Source organism: Scleropages formosus, chromosome 7, assembly GCF_900964775.1.
Source record: "Scleropages formosus chromosome 7, fSclFor1.1, whole genome shotgun sequence".
NCBI classification, from domain to species: domain Eukaryota; kingdom Metazoa; phylum Chordata; class Actinopteri; order Osteoglossiformes; family Osteoglossidae; genus Scleropages; species Scleropages formosus.
Genome location: NC_041812.1, coordinates 17,263,534 through 17,275,916, shown reverse-complemented (window position 1 = coordinate 17,275,916; position 12,383 = coordinate 17,263,534). Strand labels below are relative to the sequence as shown.

General features: G+C 47.0%; 1 protein-coding gene across 2 annotated transcripts; it reads right to left on the bottom strand.

Annotated features, from left to right (window-relative positions):
- Nucleotides 1-2,260: 2,260 nt before the first annotated feature.
- chst6 (carbohydrate sulfotransferase 6) lies at nucleotides 2,261-12,175 on the bottom strand. 2 transcript variants are annotated; one of them, XM_018739236.2, is made up of 2 exons: nucleotides 11,962-12,175; nucleotides 2,261-5,644 (listed from the first exon to the last, which is right to left on the bottom strand). In XM_018739236.2, the coding sequence occupies exon 2, from the start codon at nucleotides 5,624-5,626 to the stop codon at nucleotides 4,430-4,432; it is 1,197 nt and encodes a 398-aa protein (XP_018594752.1). In that variant the 5' UTR covers nucleotides 5,627-5,644; nucleotides 11,962-12,175; the 3' UTR covers nucleotides 2,261-4,429. The 2 variants fall into 2 exon arrangements, with proteins under 2 accessions (XP_018594752.1, XP_018594751.1); XM_018739235.2 differs by lacking the exon at nucleotides 11,962-12,175 and adding an exon at nucleotides 9,604-10,362.
- Between the last annotated feature and the right edge of the window lie 208 nt (nucleotides 12,176-12,383).

Below are 12,383 nucleotides of genomic sequence, written 5' to 3'. Positions count from 1 at the left end.
TCACAGACTGCAAGGCTAGAGAGAGGACACCCTGGCCCGGTCACCAGTGCATCGCGGGGTAGCGGCGCACACACACACATTACAGGCAATTCAGCATCACCAATTCACTTGAACTGCACATCTTTGGACTGTGGGAGGAAACCGGAGCACCCGTAGAAAAAACCGCGCAGACATGGGGGAACATGTAAATTCCACATAGACGTAGTTGGATTACAGCTGAAGAGTCCAGGCCCTACAAAGCGGCAGTGTTACCTGCTGTGCTCCTGTGCCGCTCCAAAATTCTCAACAACTTAATGAGAATATATGAATATAATTCTCATATATTATTATTATATCCTCATGTTATTAACAATAAATTCTCATACATTAACAAAAAATTACATTGCTGGTTAAGTGTATACATGCTTACTTCTGATAAGTAAAGAACAGAAATTAAAGTTAAATACTTGAATTTAACACTGTTTTGCTAACACCCTTCTCTATCGCCGTTTTGTTGCATTCTAGTGTTATGCTGCACGTAACACATAAACACATTTGTGCAGAACCCTGTGAAGATCACAAAGTTCTATAAAGAAAACATTTCAAAATTCAACATGATTTTGTAAGATTACTGCAAGAGACCCTACAAAACATTATCCTTGTTACACCCCACCTCAACCAGCAGCATCCGACTTCAGCTGGAACACTTGGCTGTAAAAACCATCACTCGACCACTTCCCAGTCGTGGAATCTGTTGAGAAAATTGGCCTCTCCGTGCTCTCCAACTTACCTCACCTTACCTTACCTTATGTGTCCCATGTCGTGTTACCCCGTCCTGCTCCGCAACCGCTTGCCTTGTTCCTCGGCTCCTTGCTCCTGTTCCGCTCGCCAACTGACCAACCACGAGAACAAGTCTGATCCCTGACTACATGATCCTGCGCTTGGGCCCAACCTCCTCTGTTCTGCATGACGGTCCTTATATGTTTTACATTCCCATTAACAGCCCTTGCGTGTATTATCTTTCAGATTTTTGATCTCACACATCAAGAACTAACTTTCTACTGTGGAAGTAATATAATAGCTCCTCGAGTTAAAAAATACTAAAGAATATAGAAAGATTTTTTCAGTTAATTTTATTAAAATTTATTTCATTTTTTCCCCACAAGATATTTCCTAAATATTTGAAGCAGGGCAAACCTGACCATTATCTACTTGCCTGGTCTTAAAAGGTATTTTTAAATTATTATAGCTATATCTGAGGTTTATACAGAACCTGACCCACTATTAGATCAAGGAAAATCAGTATAAATAAGATTTTTTTGACCATGACCATGGAGTTAGAAACAAATGACGAACAGAAACACTGAGAGTAATACTTGCCAACACACAGGCTATAGAAATTGATTGACTTTTGATCGATTTGAACCGATTATGGGCAAAATCTGTCAAAATATCAAATTTAGACAAGGCTTAATCAACTGATAGCTACTTTAAAGAAAAATTTGCTGCATAATTTCAGCAGAATGCACTTGCACTCCTTATGATCAATAGGAAAACCACATCCTGGTGTGAAAATGGAAAGTATCTGTAATACGTTTTAAAGCAGAACAGGGTTGTTGGTTTGGAATGACAGAAAACAGCCGCGACAATGTCAGGTTACTCAGTAATATTGACGGGAGACTGATGGACTTCATACGTCACTGCAGGATCCTTCCTTAGAGAGGCAGTGTGAGCTGGTCATGTTTTAGCGCAGTGGCTATAGACACTGGACACTAAACGAGTCGTGGACACCGAGGGGAGGAAAAAAAAAAAAAAAAAAAAAAAAAAAAAATCAGAGAACAATATGCAATCATTTCCAGAAAAGACGTCCTACAACACATGATGAACCGTAGCACATGGACCAGACTCTCAGGTCTCCCCCTCTAACACTAAAAAAAAATCTCTGCTAAAAGTTTTGTGTGGAAGAACTACCAGGAGGATGAATAGAACAACCTAACCTTCACATAAGGAATAAACTAGTGACCAATGACAAAAAGATCTGAGAGGGCATTATTCCCACAGTGGATTCTCAAATGGGAAAAGGCTAGAAAATGGACTTCCATGTTTTGCTCCGGGGAGCACTGCATCCATTTTCATGAAAAAAAAGAAAAAAATTGCACTAAAAATCATTGTGTAAATCAAGACATTTATTGCAAACACATTTCATGACAAGACAATTTTTTTAAAATTAAAATTACACACGGAAAAATGTGTACCATTTCCATTCAAGGATGTTTCAGGCTTATTAAGAGAAGAACTATCACTGGATAAAATTAAACGGTTCCAGGGCCCAGGGCTAAGAATTCATCAATTTACTGTAACCAGTGGAACAGCCAGTCATGAAAATACATGAAAATTAAACATACCCATTTCTCATATAACAGGATTATTACTTCAGTAAAACTGCCTGGCCAGATGAATTCCAGTTGCAAGGGGACGGATTGCAATTATTTCTTTAGGAAAATAAATCAGTTCCTGGGTCACCTAAAATTAACTAAAATAACATGTAAAAGCATGTCTTTTAATATTACAATTTTAATCATTATCACTAAGCTTCCTGTTCTACATAAGACTGATAAGGTGTGAAGCAGGGTACTCATGGACATTAATGATATGAAGTTGAAAAGGTCACTGCCCGTCTTTTGCTCTGCAAAGCATGCGGACACTATGCTGTAAGAGGTGCTGTGCTGCATCACTAATAATGTTTGATCCCTGTTCCTACTGTAGCACGGTTCATCAAGGTAGGCTGGTAGATAAAGTGCTGTCGAGTAAAATTCAACTGATACTTGTCATGGTAAAGGAAGGTACGAATGTTGTCCACCATTGCTTTCTCCTGCACATGTCTTTGGGTTGTGAACACAGGGAGAACATACAAACTCTGGGCCAGACTTGAACCTATGCCCATCTAAGAAGATCAGAACCTGTGAGCTGCCAGGGCTACCTGCTGCATCAGCATGCCTTGATCAAGGCACTTACCCTGTGATACTCCATTAAAAACTACCCTGCTGTATAAATGGGTAAATCATTGTAAGACATTTATTAGAAAAGTGTCAGCAAAATAAATAAGTAATGACGATTATGATACTGAATCTGCTATTTTAGTTGCAGTGTTAAACTTTAATCAAGGGCTGTGATTGGTGGAGGCCATCAGCGTGAGGATGTATGACATTGTGTACAGTGGTTGGTTTTGTTATAGAAGAAGTATTGTGTCCTTGTGCTGTACAGAGTGAAGGACATGGCAGGCAATGAATGAAATACCTGTTCTGGAAATCAGATAACTGCACAACCAAGCAAAAACGCTGTGGTAAGCAATAATAAGCCTGCTGTACGAAAAAAAAAAAAAAAAAAAAAAAAAAAAAACTATATTTTCACAAGTTTTTGCACAAATTTCTCATTTTATGGGACACCGTTATACGAGAGATGAGCGCAACTGAAAACCAGTATGTAAGAACATGCAACACAACATCAAGCACTGTATGCCAGTGATGCCCCGTCCACAATTTGGGTGAACATACTGACACAGTTTAGGGAAGAGGAGTCATACAGGCCTCACATTTTAACTAGTTTCCCCAATTTCCTCAAAAGGGACAGACAGGTAACAGTGTAACAACAGCAATTATTTCAGATATTAGTCTTAGGCCGTGTTTTGATCATAAACTGTATGCTTTGTTCTACAGTTCCAATATTCGGTAAACTATACTGTAAGTACCACATAATGTGCAATACATTAACCAAACAATTTAATTACTTGCTGATTTCCTTGTCAACATGGGAGATGCTGTCGGTTCGAGAAGCGTCAAACAACGCAAAACTGCTGAGACACAAACAGATGGGAAAATAAAGTGGATGCAGCAATCTTTGTATCCTCCCTTTAAGTACATATAATTCACTTGGACTTGTTTAAAATCTTATTTGCTCACTCCCAATGTACCTACAAAGTAAAGCAGAATATAAATACCCACCAGCAAATTCACACAGACAAGTCACTGTATCCATTCATCTTTGTAAACATCTGCCAAACCAGTACTTAATCCTACATATTTAAATTATGCTACAACAGCTGAAAGGCGCGAGTTCCTCCTTGCCCGTCGCCGGGCTGACGTAATGTCAGGAAAAGAGTGCGCTTTGTGAACTTTTTCTTTTTAAACATCTGGAGTCTGGAGGTCAGGCAAGCAGCATCCTGCACAACAAGTCAATGGAACAAGAGCGGTGAGCAGGACAGGCTGCTCAGTGCAGCTCAGTGCTCCTCCACCAGAGGGCGCCGCAAATCAGCGATCAAAAGTGCCTTTAGTCAATGACCATTTTCCACGTGGCCTACAGGGTCAACAAAACATTAGGGACGTCCAGACCTACATCAATTCTAAGACAGGGCCGCGGGGTCCTCGGGGGACAGGGACAGGAGGGCCCAAGCCTATCCCCTGCTCGGCGTGGTAGTTTTGCGAGGCAGCCAGGTGAAGCGGTAGTGCTTACGTGACTCCACTAGGTCCAGGTCCAGCTGCGCCTGCTCCTTCTTGCTGTCTACAAGCCGATAGCCCAGCAGGGACATGGCGCCCTTGCAGACCTCCTGAATGCGCTGCACCTTGTCGTGAGGCAGAGTGGTGCGCCAGGCCTGGGCCACATCCTTTGCGTTGCGCGATGTGATCTTGAAGGCCTCCTTCCTGGTGCCCTTGCCCTTGCCATGGGTGATCCGATAAATCCATTCCTGGAGCTGCATGTTCATCTCCAGACCGGCAAAACTGTACATGCTCTCTATTTCATCCAGCGGGTTGAGCACCAAGTCCTCGTAGCGCACCATCTTGTAGCGCCCGCGCAGGAAGTCCGGGGGCTTCAGCGTGGCCGTTTCGTGTATGCGCACGTGGCTGCGGCAGACCTCCTGCATGACGCGGTACTGTGTGTCGATCACCTCAGCGTCGCCCTCCTCCAGCACCAGCGCATTGTCCCTCATGAGGGCCTTGACCGCCTGCTCGCGGGACTTGACCACAGCCCGCGGGTCCCGTATCAGGTGGATGATGCGCAGATCAATGGCGGGATCACGCAAGAGCGGGTAGAGGGAGACCAGATCGAAGAAGCGTACCTCTTTGACCACCACATGGCTGTAGCTGCGGCAGGCGTCCTCCGCCCCCTGCAGGCCGCGCGTATCACAGCGCCGCTTGCACTCGCTCTCGTTGCTGAAGGCCCGCCGAGGCGTGAGGGGGCAAGCAGGCGGCGAGCACAGGGCGCGACTGTGACTCCACATGAAGAGGTTGGAGACGTTGCGATGTTCCGGTGTGTAGGCCTCGAACACGGAGAAGTCGCACTGGAACACGCTCCGCACCAGGTCGCGCACAGCCATACGCAGGGCCCTGGCCCCCGGCTGCTGCAGCGTTGTCCACACGTGCCACGCCGGCTCCATCAGATAGAAGACGTCCGGGTGCTGGCTGAAGACCTGTCCCAGGAAGGAGGAGCCCGAGCGCCAGGACGACAGCAGCAGCACGTGCACTTTGCCCTGTGTCGGCGCCCTGATGGATGGGAGCAGGTTTCCATACCAGCCGACCAGCAGCACCACGGCAACCCCCTGCAGCAACACCAGAAGCACCAGGGCGGGGGGTGTCGGTCTGCAGCGAAGCATGCTGGCAGATTGTTATACCTGACATTGAGAAGAAGGAAGAGCGTCAGAGACCAAATAGGAGAAGAGTTCCTGCATGTAAACACACGTTCTCCTCATGTTCACGTGGGTTTCCTCCAGCTGCTCTGCTTTCCTCACACAGTCCAAAGACATGTGTTTCAGGGACAATGGTGACTCTAAATTGCACATAATGTGTGAACGTGTGAGTGAACGACTGTGTTTGTAACTGGATGAACTGATGTCCAGTATTATATTGTGCCTTTCACCCTGTACTTCTGGGATGCGCTCTGGATCACCGTAAACCTTCTCTGGGCAAGTGGTCATTGGTAATGAATCGATGAATGGACAGTAAATGTGGAGTCTTGCAGAGATTTACGGCTGCTGTCCAGTCACATGGTGTTTTCATGAGACATTTTACCGTGACACTTTGTTAGCAGCCAGTCCAAAACCCATGGTAGCTATGTGAACCTTGAGTGTAAAGATGCTGATAAAATATTAATATATTTAGCTAATATAATTTGAACTATAACTTGTACAGGGGATGTGGTGGCGCAGTGGGTTGGACCACGGTCCTGCTCTCTGGTGGGTCTGGGGTTCGAGTCCTGCTTGGGGTGCCTTGCGATGGACTGGCGTCCCGTCCTGGGTGTGTCCCCTCCCCCTCCAGCCTTACGCCCTGTGTTGCCGGGTAGGCTCCGGTTCCCCGCGACCCCGTAGGGGACAAGCGGTTCCGAAAATGTGTGTGTGTATAACTTGTGCATTTTAGTTAAATTTTGATATAAATGCCACATGTGATTCTTTAATAGCCTCATCTTAATGGATGAAAAGCAGGGATAAATGAACTGCATGGTGGCACAGCGAGTAGTACTGCTGTCTCACAGTCCCTGGGTGGTGTGAGAGGACATGGGTTCGATCCCCACTCAGTCTGTGTGGAGTTTGCATGTTCTCCCCGTGTCTGTGTGGGTTTCCTCCCACAGTCCAAAGACATGCTGTTCAGGTTCCCTCATAGTGTGTGAGTGTCACAGAGTGAGTGTGTTTCACTGATGTATGGATGAGTGACCCATTGTAAGTAGAGTATCTAGCAGTGTAAGTCACCTTGGTGAATAAGGTGTGTGGGCTGATAACTGAATAGAGTTCATTGGAAGTTGCTTTGGAGAAAAGTGTCTGCTAAATTAGTAAATGTAAAAAGACAAGGATTTTCAAAAATGTTTACATTCCAAGTGTGTTGTTTTGTGCTTTCAATCCACTTTCCTGAGCTAAAAATAACAGGAGCAGGACAGACATATTCATTCCAAACAATCATATTTAACAGTGAGCCTTCAGATGGCTTCCGAAACAAAGGATAAATTGCATTACCACAAAAATTCCTTACTACCCTTATTACTTAACATCTAAGCGGTACTGCACAGCCAACGGCTGAAGGTATTTACAGCAATGTTAATAAATAAGTGTCATTTTTACAAAAATTTGCATACGTGTGTACACACACACACAGTTTGAAGCCAGTTGTCCCAAGCAGGGTTGCGGTGAGCCAGAGCCTAACCCGGCAACACAGGGCGCAAGCTGGAGGGGGGAGGGGACACACCCAGGACGGGACGCCAGTCCATCACAGGGCACCCCAAGTGGGACTTGAACCTCAGACCCACTAGAGAGCAAGACCTGGTCCAACCCACTGCGCCACCGCACCCCCTGTATGTGCATATGAAACATTAATTTAACACACTTAAGCACCCACACAGCCAGAGAATCCACAACCACTCAAGAACAGCAGTGACACGCAGCATATGTGGAAGGACACCCAGGTCATCGCCAACCACAGAACAACATTACCTGTTTGTGAGAGTGATGCCTCCCTTCCAGATGCACTGAACGACTTCTATGCTCGGTTTGAGGCGCACAATGACGTGGCGGTGAGGAAGACCACCCCTCCTCCCAACGACCAGGTGCTGTGTCTTATCATGGCTGATGTGAGGAAAACTCTACGCAGGGTTGACCCACGGAAGGCTGCTGGACCAGACAACATTCCTGGCAGAGTGCTCAAAGGATGTACATACCAGCTGGCAGATGTTCTCATTGACATCTTTAACATCTCCCCGAGCAGCGCCGTTGTTCCAGCGTGCTTCAAGGCCACCACCAGAAGTCTTCAGTGTCCTGCCTCAACAACTACCGCCCCGTTGCACTCACATCCATTGTCATGAAGTGCTTCGAGAGGCTTGTCACGAGGCATATTAAGACCCCGTTGCCCTCCTCACTGGACCCCCTACAGTTCGCATACCGTTCCAAGCGCTCAACAGATGACGCCATCGCCACCACCCTCCATCTGGCCCTCACCCAGTTGGACAAAAAGGACACGTACGCTCGAATGCTGTCCATTCAATACAATCATTCCTCAGCACCTGATTGGAAAGCTGAGCCCGCTAGGCCTGGAAACCTCCCTCTGCAACTGGATCCTAGACTCCCTGACTGGGAGACCTCATTCAGTCCAGATCAAGAGCAGCATCTCCATCACCACCACACTGAGCACTGTGCAGCAGTGTGGTGACTCACGACTGTGCAGCAATGCACAGCTCGAACCACATCATCAACTCCGTCGACGACACGACCGTAGTCAGTCGGATCATCATGAACAACGTGTCAGCATACGGAGTGGACGTGCAGCGGCTAACGGACTGGTGCAGAGCCAACAACCTGTCCCTGAACGCGGACAAAACAAAAGAGATGGTTGTTGAGATCAGGAGAGCCCGGATAGACCTCACTCTCCGCTGAACATTGATGGTTCCTCCAAGGAGATTGTCAAGAGCAGAAAATTTCTAGGTGTTCACCTGGCGGAGAACCTTACCTGGTCCCTCAACACCAGCTCCATAGCCAAGAAACTCCAGCAGCGTCTCTTCTTTCTGTGAAGGTTGAGGAAAGCCCATCTCCCACCCCCCATCCTCACCACATCCTACAGAGGGACTATCGAGAACATCCTGAGCTGCTACATTACCGCCTGGTTTGGAAATTGCACCGTGTCGGATTGCAAAACCCCGCAGCGGATAGTGAGGACAGTTGAGAAGATCATCTCTCTCTCCATCACAGACACATCACACGCTGCATCCGCAAGGCCAGCGGTATTGCGGATGACCCCCCACGTACCCCTCACACGAACTCTCGAGTCTTCTGCCATCTGGCAAAAGGTAGCGAAGCATTTGGTCCCTCATGGCCAGACTATGTAAGTGTTTCTTCCTCAAGCCATCAGACCCCTCAATACCTAGAAACTGGACTGACACCAGCCCACACACACACACGCACGCACACACACTCCACTGAACACCATTCCACTCCTTTTGCAATTTTTTGCACTGTTCTACTGTACTGACCAACTGTATTTTTTGCTGCAAATTAGTATGTTTCTATCTATAATATTTATTGTTATATTGTAATATCTTCTGTTTTTTACTGTGTATATTGTTTTTTGTTTAGTAATTACTGTACTGTCTTGTGCTATTTGCACACATCTTGCACACATGCACTTTATGCAGTCCTGTGTCGGTAGCTTTGTGTTGTTTAACGTAGCACCGTGGTCCTGGAGGAACATTGTTTTGTTTCACTGTATGCTGTACCAGCTGTATACGGTTAAAATGACAATAAAGCTGTTAAGTCCACGCCCACAACTGACAACACCTGACTCTGCTCCAGCACCTGATGAACTGCTCACCCTTTAAAAGACCCTCCTCAGCTCCCATACCTTTGCGGAATCTCGTCAGGGACAACCACCCTTCCTTGTGACTCCTTGCTCATATGCATCTCCAGTTCTCAGTTCACGTTCTCTGGTTTTGACCCCTAGCTTTGTTTCTCGACCACGTCCACGGATCTTCGTTTCAATTCCGATCGCCATTCGACCGACTCTTCGCTTCGTCTGCTGACCTCGCCCATGGATTCCCGCTCTGACCCTGACCGTCGATCGACCGACCCTCCGCCTGTCCCCGATACCAAGAACTTGCCTGATCCTCTGACTCCAGACGAACGACTCCGCACTCGGGTCTTTCCGTCCCAGTTCTCTCGGCCTGTCGTGACAAAAGCGTGACAATAAAGCCACCCTGACTAACAACCAACAAAAGCTCATACTGATAGCCTTGAAGAACCTCCGTCGACACAGACATTAGGTTACATCATTTTCAAGTAGATTCACTGTGTCAGAGACAGACACCCGGCTGGAGGGACGCAATAATAGATAATAGTAGACAATAATAATAATAGGAACCCACATCATGAATTAAGGATAAACGACACACAGCCAAAAAACAAATAAATATTGAAAATTTTAAAATATGGTTTTGTCTGAGGAAAAATTAAAACTTCATATTTTAGCTGAATGTAGGATCATTTTTTTTGGAATATAAAATACATTTTATTGACTAGGTCGAAAGAACAGCTGGCATTCGATTTGTGGGACAACTTGGAACTGGACACTACGTCAATATTTAGCAACTTTTTACATAGTGCTACATGACCCGCCCTGCCAAATATAAGTAGTAACCATTTAAGTTATGTACCTGTATGTTTTTGGAATTTGCATTTTCCCAGTATGTTATCTGGTAATGATGATATGAGATCAGATAAGATGAGATAATTTATTGTCATTCCATGCAATGCAACAAAACTTTGTGTGGCAGCCCTCAGAACAGCAGCAGCAGAAAGAAAGAACACTTTAAATAAATAAATAAATAGTTTTGTCTCTATATTGTTATGGCCCAGTTTTTTTGTTGTGCTGTATTGCTATGGAAATATTGTTTTTTTTTTTAAAAAAAGCAAACATTTCAACTGCTTCACTGCAGACTTTACACACAGTTATGTCATGATACTGTAGCATCCCTCCACAAAGCTACTAGAAACAGGTTCACTGTAAAAGAAACATTCTCTTTATTTACAGTATTTTTATTTTTAACGTCAACTTAGTTAGAAAAAAAGTTATTAATATTACAGTTAAAACCCACTTCATTAACAAAAGCAATAGTCGTAACAAAGACACCACATACAACACAAGGGAGCCCCAAAACACCAGAGTGTCCCCTGAAGTCACCCTGAGCCCTCCAACCACGCCTCACGGTTAAGGGGTCACTCCTAGAACTCCCCAGAATTCCCCTCGTGATGAACTGTGCATGAACAACAAACCAACCAATCAAAACGGAACACCAAACTACGTACAAATATAGACATTAATCACAACTATTTGCACTGAGCAGGGGGTGCGGTGGCGCAGTGGGTTGGACCGGGTCCTGCTCACCGGTGGGTTTGGGGTTCGAGTCCCGCTTGGGGTGCCTTGCGACGGACTGGCGTCCCGTCCTGGGTGTGTCCCCTCCCCCTCCGGCCTTACGCCCTGTGTTGCCGGGTTAGGCTCCGGTTCCCCGTGACCCCGTATGGGACAAGCGGTTCTGAAAATGTGTGTGTGTGTGTGTATTTGCACTGAGCTATATCAGCTCTCCTCAGCTCCGTTACAACTGAATGTGGAGCGCGCGCCACAGTGCACCCGCTACCCTTAAACTTAAATGCGTTATAATATGAAGGCGAACTGTGCCGAAATTGGTAAATCGGTTCCGAAAACCTCGCTTCTGTGACCTAAAAGCACTTGAAGAGGTGAGGGGGGACTGGGCTTCACAACTTGCAGCGGCCGTGTCCGTGCGGCGCCCTGCTCTCCGTAATGGCGAATCGAGGTTCTGACACGGCGCTGTGGACACAGACACGAGGCCCCGCACACGGACACAAACACACACAAGTTCCCCGCGGAGGTGGGACTGTCCCCACACACTTTTACAATTATTTCCTCCTAAAACATCCCGATAGTACAAATTGAGGTTCGGTTTCTTAATCTTTGTTTGTCCACACTTCCTGTCACCTTAAGTTAGGGGCCATTTGCCAGCCAATTTGCGCACGTCCCAACTGGGTCCCAAGGTTCAATAAAAGTATCCGAACGGGCTGACAGCGGTGAAAAGTGCCGCAGATGAACGTGCGTTTTACTGCCCTACACGCGTGGGAAGGTGAAGGTGCTGCTCGAAAAAAGAGCCCCGCGCCACAGCGGCGGGATGCGCGGGCTCCTCCTGCGCCCTCCGTTTACACTTCGCACCAACAGGTCGTGCGCTGCCCGCCGCGCAAACCACCACCAGCGGCCCCGCCAACGAACGACCACTTAAAACGGCTTTTTTTCAGTCTCAACGCGTCGTTATGAATTTAAAGCGTTGTAACTGTTTCGTTCAGCTGTTTGCACAAACTTTGTCCCCCATTTGTGAGGCGTTTTGCCACTGCCGCTTGTTCGTCGAACTGTCCGCGCGGGCTGCGAAACGAACGAGCGGCTCTTCACTCACCTCGCTCTTCGCGCGCGCTCGCCTGTGTGTTTTGTTGGACCGCTGCAGGGGGTCCAAGCCGGCGGATCTTCAGAAAAAAAGCCGAGAGAGGAGACGATCGCTCATATAGAATAGAATGCAGCGGAGTCCCGGGTCCGCAGAAGCGCCCGGAGCGGAGGGCGGTGAGCGGCGCGTAGGGACGTGGCTCTGGGTGGCCGTGGGTACCTGCGGGGCGGGCAAGCGTGACGGGGGGGGGGATGGGATGGGATGGGATGGGATGGGGGGGCGTGGAGCTGGTCTCGGGCACGAGCCACAGACATCCAGAAACACGATAAACAGACCAATCTTCCACGTCGGAGACTAAGACTCCCTTAGTGCAACAAAAAGGCAAACAAGTTGCTTTAAGTTTTTGCATCAGGATGTACGTTTTCAGCATAATTAAT